General features: G+C 32.8%; 1 protein-coding gene across 2 annotated transcripts; it reads left to right on the forward strand.

The window, feature by feature from the left end:
- Window positions 1–2740: 2740 nt before the first annotated feature.
- LOC11423220 (mitogen-activated protein kinase kinase kinase 5) lies at window positions 2741–8873 on the forward strand. 2 transcript variants are annotated; one of them, XM_003602944.4, is made up of 12 exons: window positions 2742–3183; window positions 3696–3832; window positions 4357–4897; window positions 4990–5077; window positions 5796–5858; window positions 5954–6117; window positions 6704–6779; window positions 7010–7069; window positions 7151–7276; window positions 7684–7935; window positions 8042–8148; window positions 8242–8873. In XM_003602944.4, the coding sequence occupies exons 1-12, from the start codon at window positions 2882–2884 to the stop codon at window positions 8426–8428; spliced, it is 2103 nt and encodes a 700-aa protein (XP_003602992.1). In that variant the 5' UTR covers window positions 2742–2881; the 3' UTR covers window positions 8429–8873. The 2 variants fall into 2 exon arrangements, with proteins under 2 accessions (XP_024635105.1, XP_003602992.1); XM_024779337.2 differs by lacking the exon at window positions 8242–8873 and having other exon boundaries at window positions 2741–3183; window positions 8030–8148.
- The last annotated feature ends 1217 nt before the right edge of the window (window positions 8874–10090 follow it).

Here is a 10090-nt window from a genome sequence, read left to right on the forward strand (position 1 = left end):
ACTTCAACTACCACCCACGGACACTTCAATTTCAAGATCCAACCATGAAACCTAAAAACATTACCATGGAAAAACATAATCCATACAAACATTTTCATTTTTTTTGGATAAAATTCATAACCCATTTTTACGGTTGAAATTTCAATTCCCACAATCTTTATTCATCAAATTTCAATCCCTACAATCTTTGTTCACTTTTTATCTCTCTCATGCCAGAAGCTTCTTGTTCGTTTCACGTTTTTCATCTATCCCTTTTCTATGTTAGCACTCATGGCAAATCTACAGAGATCAAGGGAATCTCGAAGAAGATGAAGCCACATTCAGAGTCTAAATAAAAGAAAATATTAAAAAAATAGAAAGTGTTGTTGTTTCTCAACCTGTGATAGAATACGTTAACCGGTAAAAGAATAAAATTTGGAGGTGATGTGGCCTCATGCTATTGGAGAGTGTTAAAAGAGTGTGTTGTGAGCTTAGCATTTCTCATATAGATATATTCCGTAAAAATAGGTACTCCCTCCGTTCCAAATTATAAGAAAAAAAATAAAAATCACATTTATTAAGAAAACTAAAGCATAAGAATTTTATCATAGTTTTTTTGTGTTTTCTTTAGAATAAGTTTCATGGGAAGATGTAAAAATAATTTTCTTTTTTTTTGACCAACATAAAAATAATTTTCATTGGCTATTAGTTATGGAAAAAATGAAAGAGAGAGAAAATTAAATGTAATTTACATTTAATTTCATGAGAATAAGCAAAAGTTTTTATTGGAAAATATGATTTTTTTTAAAAACAAAGTTAAATAGAATAAAAATTTGTCTTTTTTACTTATATTTTAAGACAAAGAAAATGAGTTTTTTTTACGGAAGTATCTTTTTATTACTTTTTTAAAGGAGAGTTGTTTTATGGATCGAAATTTTTGTTTTCCTGAATTTATCCCTGACACTGTGTCATAGAAGTAAATACGTAAGTTCCGTCTTTTGTGGAATAAAGATTGGGTAGTGGTTTAATTAACCAATAACATTCTTTCGCTACCCATTCTAGATGTTTTGTTCGTTGTGTTTATCGTTTTTCTTTTTAAATATTATCTCCGTCCCTAATTACAAGATTCTTTTGGAAAAATAACGGGAATTAAAATAATGGATATATGTATTAAATATGTTTGTAATTACTAGGTTGGTTTATGTTTTCAACATTATATTTATTGCTGATTGAAGAAAAAGATGTATAATAAATAGGAGCATGTATGTAAAGAAATAATTAATGTAGTTGGAAATAGAAAAGGGATCTTATAAAGAAAGAGACAAATTTTTTTTCTCAAAATGGTCTTATAGGGACGGAGGTAGTATATCTCTTACTAATATTATCATTTATTTATTTTTTACAATACTACCAATATATGTTGAAAATATGAAAAATTAACATTGAATATATTTATTCAATAATATTGATTTAGCAATAGTCTAACATATTTGAAACAAATTTACCATTCCAACAATTTATTGTAATTTTTGCTACACGGTATTATAAAAAAAAATGGATAGCGTACACATATATAAGATATTTAGAGAAAACTTTTTCATCCAAAAGATTTTTATAAGAGAAAGGTTAAAAGACACTTTTTTTTTTCCGACACTCTCTTCCAAATTCATTTTTCTTATTATATAAAATCAACATGACTCACTATTTTAAATAGAATTAATTTATAAAGTGTGAGATTCACCTTAATTTAAATCAATAAAAAAAATATTAAAAAGATAATGTCGAAAAACTAAGCTCACGAGTACATAAAGATATACTTTAACCCATACTTCCTCCGATCTTATTTATATAAAACAATTGACTATTTACCAAATTAGTGCCATGACTAGAGCTGTCAAATGGACCGGCCCGGCCCAGCCCGGCTCGGGCCCGAGAGACCCGACTATAGAAATGGGCAAGCCCGTTTATGATTGGACCGTGAATTCTAGAGCCCGGTCCGGCTCGGGTGGGCCATGGGTCAGCCCGGCCTGACCCGTTTATGTTTTATTTTTAAAATTTATTCACTTTTTTTTATGTATTTTCTTATGTATTAGTTACTCACCATTATTTTTTTGCTAAAATATGTTTGAATGGATATAAAAATATAAATAATTTTTACATTAACATTGAATAATAATTAAACTCTAGATTATTCTTTCAATTAAATTAAATTAATAATTTATAAACTTTAAAATTTTAAAACTGTAAGCTAAATTCATCCATATTTATTAAGTTTATTTATTTAAATACTTTTTTGTTAATAAATTTTAAATTAGTTGATAATTTTTTTAAAAAATATGTTGTTTTTTAACAAAAGTAAAATGAAATATGGGCTAATGGGCCGGCCCAAAGCCCGATGGGCCAGCCTGGCCCGGCCCAACTTTTATATGGCCCAAATGGACTTGGGTCGAAAAAACCCGAGTGCATTTTTGTTAGTTTTTTAGGCCCGACCCGACTCAAAAACATGGGCCAATAAACCGGCTCATGAGCCCGACTCATCATTTTTGACAGCTCTAGCCATGACTATCACAATCAAACTATATACTATCATCATCGAGATAAGGTTAATGGGTGGAATTAGGCATGAGTTTATACACAAAACCCCAAGTCAATGTTAATTTCCTTACACAAAGTTTAATTAAAACCAAAAGTCAAAGTAAGAACATTTGACCACGTAAACAAAAAAATCTGAAGGAAAAAAAAAAGTATTCTTTATTCAACACAGAAGAACAAATGGTAGAGTTTGAATTGGAAAATTGATGTTAATGTTTCCTTCGTGGGAGTTTCTCTAAACTCTCTCTACCAAATAATCAATACAACAACAAAACACTCTGAATGAGGACTTCAACAAAAACAAACACCAATGACTCCTACTACTACTAACAAATCTTGTTCTTCTTCTTCAAGCCAAGGTAGTAAAGGACAATCGATTCAACAACGTAGGCTTACTAGACAGAAAAGGTTATGTTACCCTAACGACCAAGACGTTGGTGAATCTTTTCATTCAACTGACGTTGCTGTTTCTTTTTCTTTACCTACTTCTCCTTATCGGACTAGCTCTGATCATTGGTCTACGTCCGCTGTTCCTCAACCGCTTCCACTTCCTGAGTCACCGTTGACCACCCGACGACCCGATCATCATGCTGCCGCCTTACCTTTTTCCAGGTGATCATTTAATTTCTTCTATTTAATTATTTGTTTAGTTAATTTAGTTATTTCAGTTAAGGTGCTAATTAACTAGGATTATGTATGTAATCTCCTTATGAAACTAGTGTATCCCGTGAAAGATTTCACGGTGTAGAGAAATAAATGATTAGGTGTGAAATTCTGACACGGCACTTGCTACTAATTAGGATTGTGTTCAACTACCTTTTTTTAATATGCGTAATTTGATCATTTTTTCTTAGAGAAATGCTAGGAACACTCACTTTCTAGCACAAACGCTTTTATTTGATGTAGATCTCGCACTTTAGAAATAGTTTTTATATAGAGTGGTGAGACTCACTGGAGTTTCATCAAATAAAAGACTGTGTTAAAAAGAGTGTGTTCCTACTTACTAACATTCCTCTTTTGCTTACCATTCGTTCATGATTGATTATTTATATAAACTATGAGTTAGTTGTGTTGCATAGGATGTAGTTTTGTTGTGTTAATTTTGTTTTTCACTCAAATATCAGAAAGTCGGCGGATCATGATACTGTGAGAAGTTTAAGGTCTTCCAGCAATTTGGGCAGACATTTTTTTAACACAGTGACTGGAAATGCAAAGAGTGATTTGAGAGTGAATATTCCGCCTACCAGAGGCTTGGTGTCAAGTGAGTTCTTCTCCTCCAAATTTGCTGCATGATCTCATGAATTATGTATATGAGATATTTCTTATTGAGAAATATTATTTTGATATCAAAATCAACAAATGGTTACCACACTTCAAATATGTGGTTAATTATGTTAAGTGGATGGTTAATGAATATAAGAGGTGTTGCAACTTGTTAACGATCCTCAACATAATTAACCACAATTTTAAATGCTGTTAAAAACGTTTTTCAAGTGTATATTTGAACACAATTTGGATGGTTAATGAATATATATGTATATTTGAACACCTGCAAGTAGTAGTCAATGAAGTTCAAGATCGTGGTTAATTGTTTTCAGTGAATGATTAATGAGTTGTGACACCTTGTTATATTGATTAACCATCTGTGTAACATAATTAACCACTTTTTATGCTAACCATTTAAGTTGTCGAATTTTGATGTCAAATTTGTGCGTCAAATGTTTTACCTTTTACACATTTGAGCTGTCCACTGTTTTACCTTTCTCCTGTTGTTAATTTATACAGGCAATAGTTCTTGTAAAGATACTAGAAAACACTCTCATGATAATGACTGTGAAGGTATTTCCAACTCAAAATTGCAATTTGCTGCCAAGAGTGCCCCAAACAGCATATTCTCCAGTCCTGTTACCAGTCCGCGCCGATTAAGCAGTGTTGATTTACTTGATCCTTCTATCATTCTTCCTCAAGATTTTAATGACATGTTCAGAGTGTTGCCTGCTAAAACTGCTCATAGTCCAGACTTGTCTCCTCGTCGTAGCTTTGGGAACCACAGTCCTGCTAACCACCACCGCCACACTATTCAAGGGGGTTCTCAGCAGCACTCTAAATTTTGCACCAGAGTGTGGCCTGAAAATAACCATTTAGATGCACATCCATTACCCCTTCCACCTAGAGCTTCACCACAGCCACAACAATCACCTGCACATCAGTCAAGTGTCACGATGAATCACTCAACAGAAAACATCCATTCGATGAAGGGTCATTGGCAGAAAGGAAAACTTATTGGACGGGGATCGTTTGGAAGTGTTTATCATGCAACAAACCTGTATGCAGACATTTTTCTGTTCATTGAGTCTAGTCTACTTTAAAGTTTTTCCTTTCTGCAGTTACTCATGTAGATTCCTGTTTTTCTAACAGAGAGACCGGAGCCTCATGTGCACTAAAAGAGGTGGATCTGGTTCCTGATGATCCTAAATCTACTGACTGCATAAAGCAACTCGATCAGGTTCTTCTTCCAAAATCCTAATATTCTGATTTTACTTTGTTCAAAACTAGAGACAGCAATATTATGCTGATATTAAAAGTATTACATCATGGTCAACTCCAGTCTCCATAGCACTGTTTAATTTGCCATGACTATTTCTCTTCAATGAAATATTGATTTAGCCAAGTTACCACTTCAGGTTAACTGCCAATATGAAAGGAATACTTTCTTTTCTTTTTTAAAACTTTGTATTTATAGTACTTTCATCAAGCTTATGATTTGTTTCCATCCTCCACCTCTATCATAAGTGAATCCATGTCAGTGTGTTGTGTTTTCCAGTTCAATGTTGTGATAATTACAACAGATAATCCTAGATTTGTTTAATAAAGAAAAAGCAAAGTAATTGAGTAGAAAACACACTTAGACAGATAGAGGTGTTACAATAAAACTATACAAACAAACAAAAAATCTTTCAATTACACTGTTGGTACTTAGTTAGTACAGTTCACACAAACACATACACAACAAGTAATAACCTCAGTAATAAGATTATTTTTCTACCTAACATAGAAGCCAAATTATTGTGCATTACATGTCGGTACAATTTCTTAAGTTCTTTGAGTTACAGCTCATTTTTTCGTAGAATCTTGTCTCCTTTTCTCACTGAAATACAATCTTTGTACACATTTTCAAATTGAGTGACATATAGTACGTTATTCTGAATTGTCCCTACTTTCAGGAAATCAGAATTCTTGGCCAACTACACCACCCCAACATCGTGGAATATTATGGCAGTGAAGTAGTGAGTTCTTATTGGTTTTTCCCCCCAAGTATGCTTACACAACAATCATTATGATTGTAAATAAGATTGAATTTGTGAATCATCTTTGTTTTCAGGTTGGTGATCGATTGTGCATATATATGGAATATGTCCATCCTGGATCACTTCAGAAGTTTATGCAAGACCATTGTGGGGTTATGACAGAATCTGTGGTTCGCAATTTTACGAGGCATATTCTCTCTGGACTGGCGTACTTACACAGTACCAAGACTATCCACAGGTAACAATTATATCTGCTAAATTGTGCCAATATACCTCATTTTATTTCTTTGAATGATGACAAGTTGATACTAGTTAAAGTCATGTCATACAACCATATAAACCGACAAAGTATGTTCAAATTAGGTGGGTCGGTTACATAGATCAAATAACACCATAACATCCTATAATGAATAATTCCTAATACCTAACCATTTGAAATCAAATTTCTCGGACTATGCTTCAGCTGATCTACCCTCATTGCTGTTGCATTTGTGGGTCTCCTCCACACATTACCAAACCACCAAATTGAAATTTTACTTTCTTTTTTAAATAATAGCTGCTACCTCAACATTCTTCTGTTGATTGTATTCTTAATCTTATCTTTTAACTTGTCTTGTTTTATCCCTTATCTGTCATAACATTCTCATCTTTACAAAAATGAGCTTACTTTCTTGTTAATTCTTTACCCTAAACCCTTGAATCATAACCCTTAAATAAATGATAAGATCATATGAAATTTGTTCCTCATCTGGTAAAAAATCATCTTTTTGGTCAGATTTTTCGGAAATGAAGTCTGATCGTCTTTTCTGTATATGATTCTTAAGGGACATTAAAGGTGCAAACTTGCTGGTTGATGCATCAGGCATTGTCAAGCTTGCAGATTTTGGGGTGTCGAAAATTGTGAGTTTCAAATTCTGTTTTTCTATTTACATTTTAATTATGCTTGGACATATATAAATTGTCTTTTTTTTAGAGGACATATATAAATTGTCTTCTAGTGTCTCAACTTACACGTGTTAATTGGTCGACATAGTTGTAATAATTAGATTACCATTGAATCCAGGGTCTTTTTGTTTTGTTTTCCTGACTTTTCTGGTAATCTTACTATTTGAACATTGTGCTCCTTTTAGCTGACAGAGAAATCATATGAACTTTCGCTGAAAGGAAGTCCCTACTGGATGGCTCCAGAGGTATTGTGTTACTCCTATTGCCTACAGGTTTTAGATGTGTAATGAGTAATGACCATTTTAACTTTAATTTGTTGATTGAAGCTCATGATGGCTGCCATGAAGAATGAAACCAATCCCACTGTTGCCATGGCTGTTGATATATGGAGCTTAGGATGCACCATCATTGAAATGCTGACTGGAAAACCCCCTTGGAGCGAGTTTCCAGGGGTGAGCACATTTTCTATGCTTGTTAACTATTTTAGTCCAGGATTGTACATATTAATTCGTTAGTAATATTTAAGATCAATAGCTCCTCCACCTTTGGTTGCAAGGCAGGGTAGACATGCAACATCTTCTCTGTGGCTATTATCCTTTTCCGTTGTTTTGGCGTGTATTTTCATAAGAAAAAAGATCAGAAGGAAAACTACTTGTGTTATACATCATATTATGCATGGGTTTCTCCCATTATATTGAATTGTTTGCTGGTCTTCCTTTTTTTTTAAAATGTTAATGTACATCTTAAGTTGATTATCCTTTCACGTGTCTAAGAAGGCATTTGATTGAATTCCTTGTGTCCCTTAAATGAACTTTTGCTACTTGATAATTTAATGGCTTGTTTGTATTCTGTTTATCAGCATCAAGCCATGTTCAAGGTACTGCACAGATCCCCGGACATACCCAAAACATTATCTCCAGAAGGACAAGATTTCCTTGAGCAGTGTTTTCAAAGGAATCCTGCAGATCGACCATCCGCAGCGGTGCTTCTAACACATCCATTTGTACAAAATTTGCATGAACAAGATGTTATAGTTCATTCACACGGCTGTCATAAGGAAGACACCGTAGTTTATTCACAAGGCTGCCCTAAGGAAGACACCGGCCCCAGAGTAAGTGCTAGTTATATTTAAACACATTGATCGTGGACTAATGACAATCATTATGAATAAATTGATGATTAGCCGATGAGACATTGTCTTATAGTTTCTTTTGTAGGATGAATCGCGTAAACACAGTCCAGGGCACGGTTCAAAACATAGCCGTGGTGTGGTGCCATCCTCCTTTCGTGCACGAATTTTTTGCAAATTTCAAAACTTAATCGGGTAACGTTTTGGTCACTTTGCTGTTAGTATTTCACGAAATGATATCTGGGTACTGTATTGACATCATTCTCTTTGTTACTTTGTTTATGACAGTGACACTTCCAAAAAAGCTGATACCGAGGAATCCAAACACATTAGATCTTCTCCTGTATCTCCTTGCTCGCTGACCGATGATAACAGTCCTCAATCTCCCTTTAAATCTAGTAACCGCAATTGTATGACCGTTACCAAATCCTCCAACATACCCTTCGCCATTATGAGAATCGTGAAGCACCTATGAAGCATGACATCAGCTGAGATTTCACTTACAGTGAGACAGGGACCAGTCCATAAACCTCAGTAGTATCATAGTCTTGCTGGTTATATTGGTACTTCCCATTGCAGGATTGTAGAAGCTAGAAATTCACAAAAATAAATAGAAGAGGCGACTCGCATTCATTTGAAGTTATTGTTATGTATGTACATGAGAAGGCTAGGTTAGAGACCTATTAGTTGAACCTACTCCACGAAAGAAAATCACATGTAAAATTTAATTTAGGGTTAATATGTTTTTACCCCTTATAATTTGGGTGAGTTCCGATTTACCCCTGTAAAAAAAAATTAGATTCCAACCCTGTAATTTAAGATTCTTCGTTTTAGACCATGAGGCCACAAAAAGCTGACGTGGCATGTTGAGTGGCACGCTGTCTGTGCATATATGATTATGTGGCACGTTGACTGTATAATTAATTTTATTTTTTATTTTTTTAAGGGCACACGTGGCATCTTGCCTATTTTTTAAAAATAAAAAATGAAGTTATATTAATTTAAAAATAAAAATTAATTTTTGAAAATAAAATAATCGTAAAAAACAATATATTTTCTTAAAAAATAAAATTCTGGAATTTAATTTAAGAAAAAATTAAAAATAAGAAAAAAAATCAGGAATTTTGATTTTACGAAGAAAAAAAAAATTAAAAATTCAGGAATTTTTTTAAATAAGGAAAATATTTTCCAAACTTTTTAATTTCGAAAGAAAAATCTGAACTTTTTCTAATTATTTTTGAAATACATGAAGTTTCAGAATTTTTCATTTTCGTAAAAAATAATTATTTTTTTCTAATATTTTAATTTCGGAAAAGATTTTATAAATATTCTGGAATAAAACTTTCGAAAAAAAATATATGATTTTTTTTTATTTTTTGAAAAAAAATCTAAATTTGTTTCTGATTTTTCCAATTTTTAAAATTTCAAAAAAAATCAGATTTTTTTCTTCTGAATTTTTTTCTATTTTTAAAATTAATTTACAGTTTTTTTATTTTTAAATTAATATAAATGAAAATAAAAAAATTAAAAAACAAAATTAATTATACAGTCATCGCGCCATATCATCCAAAAATGCTGACTCAGGGTCTAAAACGAAATAATCTTCAAATTACAAGGTCTATTTCAAAAGAATCTTCAAATTACAAGGTTTGAATCTAATTTTTTTTTTACAGTGTAAACCGGAACTCGCCTAAATTACAGGGGGCATACAATTTGCATTTGCACCTTTAACACTATATGGTTTGGGAGGAAAAAATTAAAGGAAGTTGGTTGTCTAAAATCTAAGAGAAATTCTGTCATGAGTTTAAAACCACTTTGTTCCCTGGGAAGTTTAATTACTAAGCCTCATTCCATGCACGAATTACAAAGATAACGGAACTCCCTATCTTTGATAAGTTTTTAGAAGCATTCCTTTGCCTCAATCAAATTTTATTCGTACTAGGTCATCTACAATCAGATCCATCTTCTCCCTTCAATGTGATGCTAGTTTGATCCCAATAACTTGTCTCCAATAGAGCAAGGTTGTTCAAGGGTAATTGAGGATCTCCAATTAGAGATTCATATGTGGTACATAAGTATGAGAACCTACTTTTTCAGTTCTTCACCAATACCAATGGAGTTTGTCACCGTTGAAACC

This window comes from Medicago truncatula, chromosome 3 (genome assembly GCF_003473485.1).
Source record: "Medicago truncatula cultivar Jemalong A17 chromosome 3, MtrunA17r5.0-ANR, whole genome shotgun sequence".
Lineage (NCBI taxonomy): Eukaryota > Viridiplantae > Streptophyta > Magnoliopsida > Fabales > Fabaceae > Medicago > Medicago truncatula.